This window comes from Lissotriton vulgaris, chromosome 7, assembly GCF_964263255.1.
Source record: "Lissotriton vulgaris chromosome 7, aLisVul1.2, whole genome shotgun sequence".
Taxonomy (NCBI): Eukaryota; Metazoa; Chordata; class Amphibia; order Caudata; family Salamandridae; genus Lissotriton; species Lissotriton vulgaris.
This window is the reverse complement of record NC_141695.1, coordinates 957,840,512-957,858,783: the sequence shown is the minus strand read 5'-3', so window position 1 is coordinate 957,858,783 and position 18,272 is coordinate 957,840,512. Positions and strand designations below refer to the sequence as shown.

At 44.5% G+C, this 18,272-nt stretch overlaps 1 protein-coding gene across 1 annotated transcript in view; it reads right to left on the bottom strand.

Moving 5' to 3' along the window:
* Positions 1-18,272, bottom strand: part of LOC147702816 (gamma-aminobutyric acid receptor subunit alpha-1) — a 536,635-nt gene that overhangs the window by 19,260 nt on the left and 499,103 nt on the right. Inside the window, exon 9 of the mRNA XM_086931399.1 lies at positions 2,498-2,700. Within this exon, the coding sequence (XP_086787525.1) occupies positions 2,498-2,700 (203 nt within the window). The remainder of the gene's footprint in view (positions 1-2,497; positions 2,701-18,272) is intronic.

Here is an 18,272-nt window from a genome sequence, read left to right as displayed (position 1 = left end):
GCAATGTTTAATATTGGCTGTATAGTTCTGATAAGTCGAAGGGGTATTTTGAGGTATTAATAAGAAAGGGGACTTTGACTCCACTCTGCTTTGGTATAATCAGTGTCCTGACTAGCAGTTTGGGTTGCTCTAATACCTCTACAATAAACCTCGATAATTGGACAAATAGACTTGTGCCTGCATCAGAAACACACAAGAGAAAATATCCTTGGCAGGTACTAAGAGTAGAGCAAACATATCAATGCTGGAGCCAAAGTAAAATCTCAGTATGAGAAAAAAAGTATTTTTAACATGTATTTGCATCGGAGATTGTGGATCTTTTACCATCGGTTTCTCGTTGGATGTGTGTGGGAAACAGTGCATATTAAGTTCATTGAAACAAAGAAGGGGTTTGAAAACTTACATTCAAAGGTACAATATGGCAACTCAGAAAAACATAATCAGACTTTATTTTCTTAAAATTCCAAAGTGATCATGAACCAAAGTCTCAATGCTTGTGCCCAGCTGAGGGTGTAATTCAGGAGTCTACTGCATTTTGAGTAAGCCAGAAGAATTAGTCTACAACAGTTTAGGCCACGAAGAGATAGCTGATCCTCTTTCAATTCTCCTTCTTAGGAGACTACCAAATATCACCTTCCAAGGCACTCCTGGTCCACAGCAGAGATACGTACAAGATCTCACACATGACCTGAATATAGGAAGCATTTCCTCTTCACTACAGTGTCCGAAGCCTACAGCTTCCCAGTTCTACGTGGAGTGACACAAAGACAGCAGCCTAAACATGGCTATAAAGAGTGACCTTTGTGTGAGGCAACTCAGCCTTAATGAATAACCTAAGAAATGCAGGTACACAAAGTCACACACGTCAAGCAGAGGCTACTGTGCATGACTGAAAAAGAAGGAGGTGGTAAAGGTGAAAAAACAGAAGACTTAGCCTCCAGAGGTATATATATATATATTTTTAACACCTTCGCTGCTGATGACGAGCTGTGCTGATGACGAGCTGAGCATGTAATGCAGCAGCGATGCGGTTAATGGAGCAGAATTAGAAGAACCCAATGAGGAAGCATGCTACCAAGGGGAAACCTGTTATTTAAAGACAACTGTCTGTTTTCTACTAAGCATCAGAAGGGGAAAGATAGTCCCATTTAATGGACAGGCTCTTTTTGGTTATTAAATTGCTACTGGGCATGTGACAAACCAGAAAGTTTGCTCTTCTAACTCAGCTCGTCATGTTTTTGATCTATGCCAGAACTCATGTTAGGCAATATCAGATCTTTCACTGCTTCGGGGAGAATTCGATAACACACTCTTCTCCAAATCGGATACAAGGATTGTCACTGGAGCATGGCCAATTTGTAGAGAAAATCCTGAAGCTGAATGCTGCATGTTTCAAGTATTTCGGGCACCAGACTTAATTGTTTTCTAACTTGGTCTCCATACATTGTATATTTCAGTGCCAGGAAGCTTCCCATGAAGCAGCAGCTGTGCATTATAAATATAACCTCATTCATTCATACATTATCCGCAGCATGGCACTCTTACATCTCAACAGGTTTAATTTGGGACAGTGGTAGGTTAACTTTCACACCAATATGAGCGCCCACATAGCTCCTGACTCCACTTCCTATGGAGTTTCCATTTCTATGGCCTCCTTCGTCAAAGGAAGGTTAAACTGGACGTCATCAAATGTGGGCGTCGACACCCACTGCACTTGATCCCAGGTTTCTCTTGCTGATTCACCAAGTATTTTAAAACTCTGCTATGCATGTTTGGATTGGAATCCGTTAATTTACCTAATCTTTGTTTCACTCTTAAAAGGAGCAGGTTGATGCAGGAGTGGACAGTGAGCGACCGGACGGCCTGATGTCCTGACGCTGCTCTTCTTGCCACGCTGTTTCACCTCGTCAATTGCAACATGCTCCAAGGAAATTAAAGGTTATCGGTTTCACCGGAATAGAGGAGGCTTGACTGTGAAGCTGAGCAGATGCAGGAAATCCTAAGTGAAATGACTCGTGTACTCTTTCCTTCTTAGAAGGAAACGATCCCAGGGAGCTCCTGTAGATGCCTGCTGTGAGGGCAAAGTCGGAAAACAGCAACAACCATTTGCAGTGGGGTTCTCCAACTTTTGTTTTTAACTCCCTCTTCCTCCTCTTTCAGTTCACCAGTCCTCGAAGGAAATCTGGCGGCTGATTGGTTGTGCCAGAGAAACGGTACTTTTAACAACTAAGCTGCACAGATGCCATGGCACAGTGCATGCAAAGCTCGCAAAGCCCTCTGCCACTGGGCCATGTTGCCTTAATAACAAGACCCGGGGTTGTGGCTGCGAAATACATGAAATCAGTAAACGACTATGAGGAACAATTTAACACAAGAACCTAAACTATGGTACGAGGAGGGAGATTAAAATATGATAACAAAACAAAATAATCATGAGCCATTCATACCACCCATCATATTTTTACCACTTGAACTGACAAGTTTGTTTGTAGATTACCTTTTCAGGAACAACACTTTTGCCATCCCAGGCATAGCCTCGCTTTGTGAAGTAATTTACTGTGGCAAATTCAATCAGAGCTGAAAATACAAAGGCATAGCACACTGCTATGAACCAGTCCATGGCGGTGGCGTAGGCTACCTTGGGGAGAGAATTTCTTGCGCTGATGCTCAGTGTTGTCATTGTGAGAACCGTTGTAACACCTGCAATTCAGAACAGAAACAAGAGAAGCAAATGTAAAGGAGTTCTTTCAGTTATGCATAAATGTAGTTTGTCCAGGTTGTTCTGTAGTATGATACTTAAGCCCTGACCAAGCCTTGTGCCTAGATGCAATCTCAGTGGTTAATCTATGAAAATATATCTCTCAGTCAATTAAAACAAATATATATATATATATTTGAGATTCACGCAAATAATACAATGGGAAATACATTTCACTCAGATAACCACAAATCCACGAAAGAGTATCCTTCGACAGACAGGTTAATTCTTAGACCTATCCTAAACATTTTACAGTCAGTTATTTTGATCCGTAATGCCAGCCACTCTTAAAGAAACAACTTAGATATGTGTGGTTTAAGAGCTCTAATTGTGTATTAATTCTAACTATTGTGAAGGTGAAGTCATATTGACAGATTTTAGGTTAAAGAGGTCCTGGGATTCCTGTACTGGATGGTATTGGGCAGTTTAAGAGCAAATATTTTCGGAGGAGGTTTACTCGAGGCTCGGGACCTCTTAGGCCTCAAAAGTGATTCATGCAAACTGTTTCCTGAGTTAGTACTCCTCCATTAAAATTAGGAAAAACAAAGAGAGGAAAACTCGGGTCCTTTTTTGTGAAACAACTTGTTTTGTTTATTTTCAATAAGTCTTCTTGACTAGTCAGCCTTAAAATTATGCCAAGAGTATTATTATTTGTGTTTTAAGTCAGGGGGGCATGGTCCAGGGTCAATCCCGCGTCAGTGCTTCTCACTAGGCCCAGTGAGAAGCACTGACGCAGGATTGACCCTGGACCATGCCCCCTGACTTTAAACACAAATAATAATACTCTCGGCATACATTGAAAGCTGACTAGACAAAAGTTGTTTGAAACTACAAATTATCCTCATGATGCATAACTATACTATAACAAAAGCCTTGAAAAAGCCCTGGTCGACTTGACCATACGGGCGAAACACGTGTCAGCTGACATCCTTTGATCAATGCGTTTCTGAATTCATTCGATTCTTTTAAGGAAGACTTATTGAAAATAAACACAACAAGTTGTTTCACAAAAAAAGAACCCGAGTTTTCCTCTCTTTGTTTTTCCTAATTTTAATGGAGGAGTACTAACTCAAGAAACAGTTTATGTCAAGCCATATTGCTAGTATGTTTGACATTTGAGTACCAACAGAAATACCTTATGGGTACATAAAGAAAGTAAAGTAAGTAAATGGGATTTTTTTGTAGATGGTGCAGTTGTGGTTGCACGAGGCAATTCAGAAAATTTGGAGGGCAAGAACAGAAACATCACTGCATCTGTTGCTGGACTTCTGCATAAGAAGGCAAATAATTCGGTAAAATGGAGGCAGAAATGATCTGAAACTCCAAGTGCCTGATTCCTGGGAGAGTAACTGGTTTACAGGTTTTTCAAACTATGATGAAATTATCAGCACCACCACCCCTCAAAAAAAAGGGCACGAAAGGACAAATAAAATTACACTTGTTTTATTTCTCCTATCCTGCCGAGTCTTGGGGGCGGGACCTTGGGGGTATTAGCACTGAGGGGAGTGGTAGTGAACTCCCTTCACTGCTCATTATAGTTTGGCAGGCCGTCTCAACCCCCCAGTCTGTCTTGGAGCGCTAATTGAGGGAGCTCAGGCCAATCCTGAAGCTGCTCTCATTCTGGGAGCCTGTGCCTGAAGAAGAGAGGCAGAAGAGTGCAATGTGTGATGCGTCCGGCAGAAGATCATTTAAAAAAATTAACGAATATTTTTTTAGTTTGCACCCTCCCTTCGTGTCCCCTATGCCTCAATTTACCCCGCTACCCACCCGCCCACCACTCATCCCAAACACACACCTGCTAATGGAGATAATTTTTTTAAATATTATTACTAACCCTGGACGTAGTTCGCGAAGTAGTGCTACGCCGAGCTACACAAAGTGCACTTCACACTACGCGTGCTACGCTCAGCACTACGCAAGCTGCATAGTATGCTGTTCGCAATCATTGCACAGTGCTGGATGCTTGTCCGCACTGTGCAATCACTGCAAACGGCATCTTGCACAGTGCGAGATGTCTTTTACTGCCGCTCAAGTAGATTTTGGCAGCTTTCTCAACGCGGACTGGTAGTTTCTCATCGCAAGCAGTCGCAAGCATATGCGACCACTCTCAATGAGAAACCTGACATCCCCACGTTGAGAAGCTTGTCGGGAGGTTTATTTTCCACGCTCGCGATTGGAAACTTGATGTTGCTGATCCCGAACGAGAAAAAAGTCTTGCCGGGAGGTCATTTTGATTGCTCGCGGTCGCCAACTTGACGTTGAGGACCGCGAGCAAGCAAAAAATGACTACTGCACTACGCTATGCGTGTTTGCACTGTGCTACGTGAAATGCACGTAGTGCAAAGTAGCGCAAACTTCGCAAACTACACGAGATAGCGTAGTGCTTTGCCCAGGGTTAATTAATAAAATTACAATGCATAATGCTGGCAACAATTTAATGGAGCCCAAGAACTCAGACATCAGCCTTGAGTTTCCAAGATGATATAATTAAATTATTCCTAAATATGCATTTAATATGGAGACTTTAATACTGTATATCATAGAAATACAACTATATCCCTTTTTGCACTGATGCTTCAACCTAATGTCCCCTCGTATTCTATTTAATTATTATGCAACAATTCAAGTATTGCCGTCCCCTGGATATTCTCATTCTTTTCAGAGAGAAGTCAAGTCATATTTCATCCCTACAGAAACACACATTTCTTCAAGATTTACCTGTGCTCATCTCTATCATCTGATTCTGTGGACTCATGTTTTACTCCTACAAATGTAACTACAAGATTATAGCTAGACTGTAAAACACTAAAAATCACAATTCCTCTAGCACAGCCATAGCTTCCAAGACATTTATAATAGAATGCCTGACAGCTCGCTGGAATGCAATGGCAGAAAACCCAGTCCTCCTAACCAATAACTACCTGAATCTATGACCTACCTACTTGCCTTATTCACTTAATCATACATTTTGGCATTTTCCTTGATACTGGATTTAGTCAAATGCCCCCATAACTCTAGGGTCAGCTCCTGCATATTTTAGCTCAAAAGTCTAAAAATAACCTCTTGTTCCCTCAAAAAAGGCACGAAGGTCAAAAAAACAATAAAAAGATTCACTAATGTAAAAACAATTCTTAACAATTTATTGAAAATACAAATGCTAAAAAAGTGGACATACAAGAACCACTGTTCTTTATCTGTCGTAGTGAGTGGGTCAACATGATCTCCCTTGAGATTCTCTTTTGAATGTGGTCCGATTTTCGTTATTAATTACACCGGAGCGTGTTTTAGTAAAGATTTGGGCTTTGTATGTTCCCCTCTTTGGTTAAAAAAGTCATATCAAATAGACTCCTGATATTGGAACTTGAAGGCGTTGACTTTAGCTGTTGTCTATTATTTAGGCATTGTGGTACGTTTTCATTTAATTATTGAAAGACCAGAGGCGCTTCAGTCGTGTCCTTGCGTCGTGAATTAATGTTTCACACTATGGCGCAGAGGGACTGCTGGCTTCCCTGGTTCTAGGTTTTTTTTTCTAAAAAAGGTACCAGAGGCGCTTTCGTCATGTCCCTGTGGCGCTTGGGTGTATATCACTGCTGTTCCGTCAGGGACTGCCTGCCTCTCTGGCTCCGGTATTCTGTGGTGTGCACAACATAGGTGTTGGAAACAGAGTTGGATTATACATTTAGTACTGTACAAGCTTCATGTCTCACTGTGTTCTGTCTTTATGTTTCAATCTTGCTGGTCAATATTGAATGTCAAACAGTTTTATTGTTGTTTTTTAAATTTTGCTACAGTGGTTCTTGTATGTCCACTTTTTTAACATTTGTATTTTCAATAAATTGTTAAGAATTCTTTTTACATTAGTGAATCTTTTTATTGTTTTTTTGACCTTCGTGCCTTGTTTATCTAGTTCTGTTCAAGGGAATTCTTTCTTTGTACATTGGTTGGTTGACCCTATTTCCCTTGACATTGTTTAAGGGGTACCTCTCATACTCTTCCAGTTCCCTCAAAAAAGTCAGGATTGATAATAGACTCTGGGTTGTGAGCCCTGGTCAAGTACCAAGTACAGATTCTATTCAGGGTAAGGCACAAGCAACCACAAATGATCCTGTGCTCACACACTGGTAGATTGGCACAGAGCAGTCAGGCATAACTTAGAGACAATGGGGCTCATTTATAAGCCCTTGCATCACTTTTGCACCACTGGTGTGTCACTTTTTGTGACGCACCAGCAGTGTAAAAAATGCACCTTGTTGCGCCACATTTACAATGTGACGCATCTAGGTAGATGCGTCACTTTGTAAACCCCTGCACTACATTATACCTGCGCCAGGTATAATGTATGCAGGGGGGTGTTCGCACCCAAGAAAGGGTCATAGAAGTGACAAAGTCAAATCTACCAGATTTCTCTGTGCCACTTCTAGGACTCAAATGCGTCAAAATCTTACACCTGGAGGGGGAGGAGCCAAGCAGGCATTCGAAATGGCCGCATAGTCGCTCGGCTCAGTGAGCCCTTCCGCCCCACACATATATCCTGACATTTAGCCTGAGCCACGAAGGCGTACTTTAATAGGAGAAGGAGAACAAGCAATTACCATCTGCTCCTGAGGCTCCTGCGTGCGGCAGGCCCTGAGAACTGTCCCCGACTGCTCTGCGGCCCACGTGGTGATGGGACCGGGCGTTGACTTGGACGTGCATCCGGCCGCGACTGCAACAACGGCCGTTGGTGGCGGTGAGGAGCCGGTCGGAGGGTGCCGTTGACTTGAAGGGCCGCTGATGGCGGTGACAGCCCGATCCACTTGGCGGTGACCCTTTGTGGGCAGTGTGGCAAAACAGGATCGGAGGGGGCGCATGACTCCCGCCCCCTCCCCTAACTCTTTGCCCGGGCATAACCAAGGATTGCCCCCGATATAGGCGGGCGGCTCCCGGGGTGCGGCAGGGATTTTTGCCTTTTGGTGACTCTCCTCCGGGGAGCCCGCCTCACAGTTTTGAGCCCCGGTTGTGCATCCTGTGGCGCCCCGCATTGGGGCCTGGTCCCTGAGTGAGGTGAAGAGGGACGGGGCCAAATTGACTAAGATGGCGGCTGGTGTCCTCCTCTACGGTCCATGTCCAGGTCGGACGGCTGTCACACGGATGGGGCCGGGATGCTTGCAGCGTACGCAGGAGCCCACATCTGAGGACGTATTGGCTGCCCTAACGATTTTGCACGAGACCCTGATCTGCCATGCTCGGGACCTGGGTAGAAGAAGGGCCGCCATTGCTGTCTCGCCGTCTCTAGCGGCCACAGTCCGATCCCAAGGGAGTGCCGGCGAGCCCACAGCTATGTCCACGGAGGGAGCCCCAGCTCCGCCTACGTACCGGGACCCGCCGGAGGACCCGGTTCCTGTGACTGCTTGGGCCGACATGGTTCTACATGTGGGCGTCTATTCGGAACACACATTCAATCGGCGGCTGGGGATGGAACACTATCTTCCTTATTGGACTGTCCCAGCAATGTCGTGGCGCTTGCCGGACTGTGTGACTCTCCTTTCCTGGATGGTACTATTGTGTGTGAACTCTGGGAAGTTCCCGGGGTCAACGTCGACATTATCGGCTCTCCGCTGTCTATACTCGGATGGGTTTGGATTGTTGTACTTTCCTATGGCTATGCTCCGACCTGACCCGCCCAGACCGTTTGGATCTTCCAGGCTGTTCTGTAAACCGATTGACAAGTGGACTTCTGGCGGTACCATTGCCAGACAGGGTCAGGGATGATGTGGTTCAGAGTCTATTGGCTTTATTGTTGACTGACGGTGCAGTGGGTATGTTTGACCGGGATTCCATTGATGTTGTGGCCTGGACTTGATGTGCTTCATTATTATTCTACTTCGTTTCTGGGATTTTCCTGGGTGTAGGGGCGAAGGGCGGGGTCGGGCGGCAAGACCGAGGGCCCTCCTCCACTTATATTTTTGCTCTTTTTCTCTCTCTTTCTATATTTCGGGTCTCTAATAGGGCGACAGCACGCTGCTGGGGGGGTAGGCCATGGCCTTCTGCGGGTGTGCAGGGTGGGGGGTTGGTGTCTGTTCGGTATTTGTTTCTATGGCCCTTTAGTCTTTCTTCTCTTTTTAGTGTCGTCGTCGTTCATGGTCCCTGCAGTATGTTTAGTTTTGAGGGGTGGGGTTTAGACTCGCTACGTGCCGGGGTTGTGCCTGCATTTCTCCTGCTTTGTGTATCTTATCCCCGATATTTCCTTCATATCTGTACTGTTTGTAGATATCCTGATTCGCGCGCAGTATTGTAGGACTGTGTACGACTGTGCGACACCCTTTTTTAGTTCCTTATTTGAAAATGAACCTCTCAAATCCTGATTTCAAGTTTGTACATCTGATTACAAGATCTGTCCTGGTATTTTTATGACCCCGGATTTCGAACTGCTATAATTTTCTGTATTGCTTGCTGTACTCTTGCTCTGCTTAGCGGCCGGCCGGGATGGTTGTAGGCCCATACTTGTAAATGCTTGTACTACTAATAAAGGTTCACAAAAAAAAAATCTTACACCTGCCTCACAGCAGGTGTAAGACTGACGCAATCCCTTTCACATGGGGTTTGCCCCATGTGAAAGGACACATTGCTGGGGTTGCTTCACTTTTGTGACACACTCCAGCAATGCGTCACTTTTGCGCCATACAGATACGTCAGAAATACTGACGTATCTGTAACTCCTTGCGACATGATGCGTCACAGTAAATATGACGCATCAGGTATGTCGCAAGGAGTGCGCACTGAGAAGTGGCGCATCGCTGCTTTCATGCAGCGATGCGTCATTTCTCATAAATGAGGCCCAATGTGTGAAGTATTTGGGCAAACTCCAAACAGTAAAACAGCAAAAACACCTCACAAAAGATTACATATCAGATTAGTAAAATTGAATAAAGACCAAAATTACAAAAATCCAATTGGTAAAACCAGAGATATTGAATTTTGATGTTTTTAGAGTAAATAGTGCCGAAAGGTGTAAAGTGTCAACTGTGGATATATGGTCGCACCAGCCTGGGACAAAGTCATAAGTTCATGGTTTCCACAATGGATCGTGGGCTAGCTACAGAGACCCATTTAGGCCCACTAAGCAGAGTCCCTTAAATCCTGGTTTGCGTGGTTATACATTGAAGATGCGTCGCACCGGTGATACCATGCTTTGGTTCCAAGATGCTCCCAAGTTGTATTGTGAGGTCCTGTTGCATTGTCATAGAACATCCCAGCGATGAGGGCTTGTGATGCTAAGCCGGAGTTTGGGATGCATCGTTCAGTAGGGGCAAAATGTCGGTTTTAAGGAGCTGCAGAGCTGTGATGGGGAGTTTAGTATCATTATTGAGGCAACCATCAATGGAGGATGAAAGGGCCTGTGCTACAGATGCATTGTGCAGCAGCAGTTCCAATGCAGTGATCACACAGGGAAACCAGAGGGCAAGACTACCATTGATTTAAATATTCCTGAGGAAGGATGGCACCTTTATTTTAGAGATTTGTATTCAAACTCATCACCAGCGGCAAGTGAACTTCCACCAAGCCTCTTAACACCAGACCCCACGTGGAGTATACCGCCATGTACAATAGCAGAGGTCCAGATTGCTCTAACTAAGCTTCAAATGAAGAAAGCCCCTGGCTTAGATAAGATACCTGGTGATCTCTTCAGAGATGAACAGGTGATTTGGATACCCTATATTTTACTATTATTTAACGCAATCTTCCAGGGTCTAGCCGTGCCCTGCACGTGGATGGGGCGGAGGTTAGCCCTATTTTTAAAAAGGGATCACCGCTGGAACCTGTGAACTATAGGCCTATAAGCCTTATTGACGTGTCACAGAAAATGTATGCAAGGGTCCTACTACAACGATTACAGGACTGGATTAGCGACAATAATATCTTGACTACGCTACAAGCGGGATTTCGGGCCAGAACATCAACAATAGATCAACTATTTAGGCTCCAGGTATTGTACTGGAAACATATTGTTTAGGAAGGGGGTAGTCAGTAAGCATGAGCGGATTTTGCGGATTGGCAATCCGCGAATTTTGCGGATTTGCGGATTCGCAATCCGCAAAATCCGCGAATTCCCGCGAATTTGCGGATTTTTTTTTTTTTGTGTTCGCCCGTGTTTCTGCCAGTTCGCGAGGGTTTTTACAATTTCGCAATTTGCGAACTTACCTGTCGGGTCGCAAGTTTTGCGAACTTGTTGTTTCTACGTGTCCAGCCTGTTTGGGACACTCTTCTTCATCACTGCCACTCTCTGTCACCACTGCCACTCTCTGACTACTCATGCCACCCTCTGGCCCACCCATGCCACCCTCTGTTTCATCACCACACCCTCTGGTTGTCCAGTGTACATTATTTTCGGCAAAGCAAAGCACACCTTCCCTGCCTCAAGTGACCTGAATTAATTTGGGGCTGATTAATGTGTCACAGAATATTTTTTTAGCTGGCACCTGCTTCCTTATTGCGCCCTGATTAGTGATCTTTTGCACTTGCTAAGTGCTTTCATTGTTGCAAAATTAGTTACAACACCTGCCCTGCCCCAACTGACAATAATGAATTAGGGGCTGATTAATGGATTTTAACTTCCAGCCTGGCTCCTGCTTGTCTCCCTTAGCTGTAATTCAGGACCTTTGTGGCATATGTGTAACTATTCTGAGGTTCAGAGCAGGGTCACATAATAGTTTCAACTGGCAACTGAACTCTGGAGGGGCCCCTCAGGAAGCACTACAGGAAATGGCTACTAATGATGAGCCTGAACTTTTGAACCTGGTAAGTAGTTACTTTCAGTTTTGCTAAAATCGTATTTCTGCAATTTTGCACTTATTCGCGGGGCGCGAACTCACGCGAACAGTGCGAGCAGTGCGAGCAAAATCCGCTGCTCGCGGATTTGCGGATTTTGCGGGAGATTCGCGAATCTCGCGGATTGCGAATTTCCCGAAAATCCGCAAAATCCGCGAGCGGAACGGATTTTCCGCCCATGCTTAGTAGTCAGTACCTAACTTTCGTGGACCTGAAATCAGCATTTGATATGGTGGACCGAAACCAGCTATGGAGTATATTGCTGGATATGGGGGTTCCGCCATACTTATGATACCAGCTTAAACGACTCCACAATGGGACATTTGCAAGAGTCAGATACGGCAAGAATGGCCAATTGACGGCCCCGTTTCCGGTCGTGAAGGGGGTGAGGCAGGGCTGTGTACTCGCCCGATCCTCTTCTCCCTCTTCCTTAATGGCTTGATAGAAGATCTCATTGCTATTAAAGATATAGACTCCCCAAAACTGGCGTCCCAAAGATTCCCCGCACTTATGTTTGCGGATGACACCCTGCTGCTCTCAAACTCAGCTATGGGCATGCAGCGGGTGTTAAATCAATTTGCCCAGTTCTGTAAGAAAAGGAACCTAGTAATTAACATCAATAAGACTAAGTATATGGTCTTTAATGCCAGCACTATCAATTGCCCTCATCGGCTGATGGAAGGCAGACCCCTCGAAAGGGTACCCATTTTTGATTATTTGGGTTTATTTCTGAATTATAAAATGGGGTGGGGCCCCCAGAAGGCCAGAGCTAATTTAAAACTAATACAGGCAGTGGGGGGTATTTTAAAGGTTCAAAGAAAGTGTGGGGCATATTACCAAGCAATAGCGATAATTATCGCTATTGCTTGGTTAGCGAGAAAAAAGTATCGCCGAGCTGCGGCAATTTTTATCGCAGATAAACCTTGGTATTACCAAGGTTTATCATAAATGCGATAAAAATCGGCAATAATGCATGTATATCACTGAAAAATCAGCGATATTCAGGCATTACCGAGCTAATGCTTTTAGCCATGTTATCCACCTCCCATTGGATAACATGGCTAAGAACTGCTCCTGGGCAGGTGTTAGCTTTTGGAGATATTCGCGCTTAGTGCGAATATCTCCAAAAGTTGGTAATAGGAGATAGCGATGTTAGCAACTGTTTCCAGTCGCTGACATCTTGGCACGCCCACTTTGCATGTCATTAGTGATAAATTTTTCTGACATGCAAAGCGGGGCCAAAGATGGTCGCTATCTCCTACTAGCTGTCGCTAACTGGTGTTAGCGACAGCTAGGTAATAGGGAAATAATTTTATCTCCGCTTTCTTGCCTTTTAAAGCCAAAAAAGCAGAGATAAATCCCTTGATAATATGCCCATGTGTTTTAAAAATTATAAGTCCTCCTCTAGAAATTTACAAAGTCCAAGCAAGGTCAGCATCATTATACGGGGCAGAACTATGGGGGCACACTACATCGAATGACTTAACAACCACTGAAATCAATTTTATTAGGCAAATCCTGAGCATTCCAAGAAACACACCATTGATGCCATTAAGACTTGACCTAAATATTCGACCGATTGCGGATGCAATTGCCTCCCGCCCACTCTTATATTGGCGGAGGTTATGGAGTACACCCGAGCTGGCTAACTATCGGGATGAACTAAAGGTGGTAATGGCAACCTTAGGGGCTGGGAGAATTCCTTAGCTATCCTATATAAGACATTCTTTCATCCTGATGGGTATGGATAGCCTATGGTTTACCCCAGAGGAGTCCTGTTCAGCCATTCCTAAGATAACTTTGGCAAACACGATAAAAGAGCATAACCTAATGAAATTGTTTCGGTCTGCAAATACCTCTAGCCTAACGTATGTTTTTTTTATATTAAGTCTTATTATAAATTTGAAGAGGTGATAGATCCCATACTACCTACACTGGCTAAGAAGTTGTACCTCAAATTCAGGTATGGAACCTTACCATTAAATGCAATCACAGCTAAGTGGGTGAGAGGCACTATCAGTCTTTGCCCTGGTTGCCTAAAGGAAGAGGAAACTGCGATTCATGTTACCCTCTTCTGTTTGGCGTATGAGTCAATCAGGCAGTATTGGATTATCCAATTGTGAAATAATATGGGCATTAGGAATTCTCTTGTCTTCTACTAGATTTTAAAGATAGATACTGGCCCAGTTTATCTGACTGCTTTAGCTAAGTTCCTGCTCTACATGTGGAATATTCGTAGGAACTTGCTTCCTAAACCTTAGAGCCTTATTACTAATATTAAAACCAAACTGTGGACTTCTAATTAGTTGTAGAGAAGGTGGTTTGCGCCATCCCCTCGAGATGTGTAGACTTAGGGAAGTTTTATCGTTTTAAATGTAATACTTAATTTAAACTTTTAAATGTATCTATCTTTTATAAATCTTTTCCCACAACGATTAATTTTAAGGATGAAGAATTGCATTGACAATGATATTAATGTATAGTTTTGTTTATATCCCAATTTCTTGAAACTGTAAATTGTTTAATTACTTGTGCTTTTATGGTTTGACCGAACCAAAATAAAGTTTTCTGAATGAATGACAACTACACTTTGTACATTCCCTCTAGACAGCCACCAACACAGGAAGGTTAGGTGAGACTGAGTAGAGATATGCATTCATCTGCTTTCTGATGGCTCTTCCTGGGCAGGAAGGGAAGGATGGGCAGACACTCACATCTAACTAGTAATGGTCTTGCCCCACATAAATGGTTGATTACCATTCACAGATAGTCTTTGTTAGAACTGGGGATCTCTAGTTGGCTGAGGCAGTTACCTTAGTCCAAATAGGGACCCTTGCTTCTAGTCAGGGAAAGGAGAGACACCCTCTTTGATAACCCCTGCTTGCCCCCAGCAGCTTGGCACGAGCAGTCTGGCTTATCTTCAAGGCAATGTGTAAAGTATTTGCAACCACACTCTCAGTGACACAGTGATAAAACCACAAATGGACACCACACTTCCTACGGAACCTGTGCACCGGGATCCATACAAGTGGCCTTCTTCCCCATACAGACCGGATTCATCGCAACACGCCCGCTGCTGCAGCGGGGCTGTTGCAAACGCCTCCCCAGGGTTTCAGAAGCAACGCATCACTTGTTTTCCACCGCGCCAGGTTCTGCTTTTGGAACTTTGTCGCAACTAAAGGTACTGTGTCTGAAATGTGACGCAACTGTGAACTTTTCACGCAACTGTGGATTATTTCATCGCAACCTAAAGAACTTTTATTGCAACCTTAAGAACTCTTTTGAAACCATATTCTTGAACTGTGTATGTTGGATTTTTGTTGTTTTGGTCTTGTGTAGTTTAGATTAAATACCTTTATTTTTCTAAACTGTTGTGGAGTCAGTTTGTGGTGTTTTCACTGTGTTGCTGTGAGTGTTGGTACAAATACTCTACACATTGCCTTCTGATTAGCCTTTATCTGCTCATGCCAAGCTACCTAGAGGGTTAGAAGGGGTTATCCCAGAGGGTTTCCTCCTTACCCTGACTAGAATCAAGGGTCCCTATTCGGACAGTGGTACCTACCCCTGCCAACTAGAGACCCCCAGTTCTAACAAATACTGTAAGACCAAACAATAAAAATCCAACATATGCATATTCGTAATATTTCACTTTGACGGTTATTAGGCCAACAAACACTTGTAGGTTCTTGCGGTATTATTAATGCAGTCCTAATGCAATGCTATGCAGTTCTTATTGCCTGACTAATGCAGTTCGTAATGCAAGTAAAACACACTCCTTAATGCAAGTAATAAGGCAGTTTGTAATGCAAGAATAATTCAATCTTCAATGCATGTAATCAGGCAGTTCGTAATGGAGGAATAGTACAATCCCTAATGCAAGTAATAAGGCAGTTCGTAATGCAGGAATAATACCAGGCCAATTGACGCGATTAGCGCGGGCACTTCTAGGCCCCAACCACTGACAACAGTCTTGAACTATCAAGGGTGGCCCCAGTACTGCTGGGCAGGTCCAGGCCGTTTGAGGACTCAGCGCGTCTAACGCGATGCAGCGGGAGGGAGACAGGAGCACTCCTGTACTCATCCTGCATGCCTCCCCAGGCCACACACACTTGTGGCTCCCGACCGGAGTCCAAGCCTTACCTGGTGGATGAGCTGCCTCACTCTCTCTCTCCCAGCTCATCGGACGTCCTGCTGGGCGCTCCCAATAATGACACTGTTCCGATGCAAGGTGACGCTGTAGCTGGACAGTTTACGGTGCTGCCTTCTCCGTTACTGATGATCTTGGGCAGATTCCTCTTGCGAACAACAACCATGATTACCTCATGACTTCCTTAGCTTTATGAAATCCTTTAGCACGTTGCAGCTCGGGCCGGCGATCTTGATCCACAGCCTCAGTTACGATGACAGCTCGGGCCACAAACAGCTACACAGGAGCGTGAACGATGATTCACGCTGCAGGGGCACTGCAGTCACGGGGCACTTCCCAACCAGCACCACGGTCACCACGGCAGTCTCAGGCTGCACACGCACAAAGCGTCTCTGAGACTCGGTTGGGCTTTAGGCCACACAGTCCTGGGGCAATGCTTACGAAGGTCTCAGGCTGCAAAAAAGCACATGCACACAGCGTCACTGAGATCCACTTGGAAACTTTGATGTTCCTGAGTTTCCACAACAGGGAGACAGCTCTCCTCAGGCCCTTGGAGACAAGTTACATTGGGACAGAGCACACAGCAAAGTCCCTTAGCCTCTCCTTAGTTAAATCAGCAAAGTGCAGGCCAGCCCCAGAACACACAGCAAGGGTTTGTCCTTCTCTTCAGTCTCTTCAGCTTTTCTTCCTTGGCAGAGGTCCAAAGCTCAGGGGTTACAGCTCTCATAGATATATCCCTAAATGTCTTTGAAGTCTTTGTGTTTAGGGGCACTGACCCCTGCCCAAACCAGTTCTGGGTGACTTCCTGCCAGTGGCACCTTTTTCCTTTGACAGTGGGGGTGTGGTTCCTCAGGAAACTCAGCAGAAGGTGGAACCATTATATTATGGCAGCAGCCCAGGCCTCTTCACATCCAGGGGTCTACTCATCCCCCTACACTTCAGATGCAGTTCAGCCTGTTGCTGTCTCACTTGCCCCTTCCCTGGGTCAAGACACTTCCCAGATCCTTTCACATTCAAATCCAGACAATCAATTCACAAACAAGCAGAGGCACACAGAACTGTTAGAACAAAAAAACAGCCACTTCTAAAAGATTGGTTTATAAACACCCAATGCAAAAATCACCTACACAAAAAGATGTGTTATTAAACTGTGAGTTCAGGCTCACTAAACGTCACCTCTCCATCTTAAGCCTGTGGGAAGATAGGCTGGAAACATATTACACAGCCTTCCCCATTCTGTCCTATGGGCAAGATGGCCTTGCAACAGTGAACAACTAAATAGAGAATATTTCACTGTCAGGACATGGTACACACCTCAGTACATGTCCTACATTTCACAGACACTGCACCTTCCACTGGGGGTACCTTGGGGCTACCATAGGGGTGTCTGATGTGCATGGAAAGGGAAGGGTAAGGTCTGGCATATGGGTTCACTTGTCAGGACAACAACACAGCACACTGGGTGCAGGCACAGCAGTGGCATGCCTGAGTTTTCTCTTTAGGGCTACTTGTGTGGGTGACCCACGAGTAGCATTTGCATTACCAGCCCTGGAACACATAGTGCACTTTACTAGGGATTTTACTAGTAAGGCAAACATACCAATTATGTACAACAAATTACATAATACTTTATAGAGGGAGCACTTGCACTTTGACACTGATCAGCAGTGGCAAAGTGCCCAAAGCATCTAAGTTGGCAATACCATGTCAGAGAAAAGGTCAATGGGGAAGACAAAAAGTTTAGGGAACTTTAGCCAAAAAGGGCCAAGTCCAACAGTCTCGAACCAGAGCTGAGGAAAAAAGGATACCTGTGTACTTCAAATACCCTTCTTTGAAGTAACCCCCTCTACAAAAGCAAATTTGGGATTAAGCACTAGGCTCCTGGCCCCACCAAATCAGACACTTCTGGAGCAACAAAAGCACACTGTCAGAAGAAGCTATGATTGGCATACACACTAACCAAGTGTTTGTATTCTCTTCCTCCTTGGGCCATCAAAACAGGACACCTAGGATGAATATGCTAGAGACACAAGGAGTCCCTCAAATGAAACTTTTCATGGTTCCTCAAAGGATTTATTCTTTTAGGTTAGAGATAGAACATGAAAGTATGTGGATTTCTAAAAAATCGAGATGTACTAGACCACTGTCTTAATTGCTAGCCAGATTACTATATGCTGATACCAGTAATGATACACATTAATGGCAAAAAATTTCTTTTTTGCACAGTCACCTCAAGTTTTTGCTGAGTGAGTTACTGCTGACCAATCCCAGTGTATGTGCTCTGTCCCCTATAACATGGTAAAATTGGCCAATAACTCAATTAGCGTATTTAATTTTCCCATGAGGTAACAGTATATGGTGCACGAAAATACACTAAAGGCCCAGGTGATTATATGTTACCTGTAGACTGCAGCTTCTATTCTGTCATCCAGTAGAATGACAAAGAAAAGCATGGACATACATTTGTAGAATAACTGCTACAGCTTTTAAACCTGCATGCAAAGCTGTCAAAGTAACCTGGAAGGAACTCTCTTTTGTAAACATTTAGGAAGGCCCCCG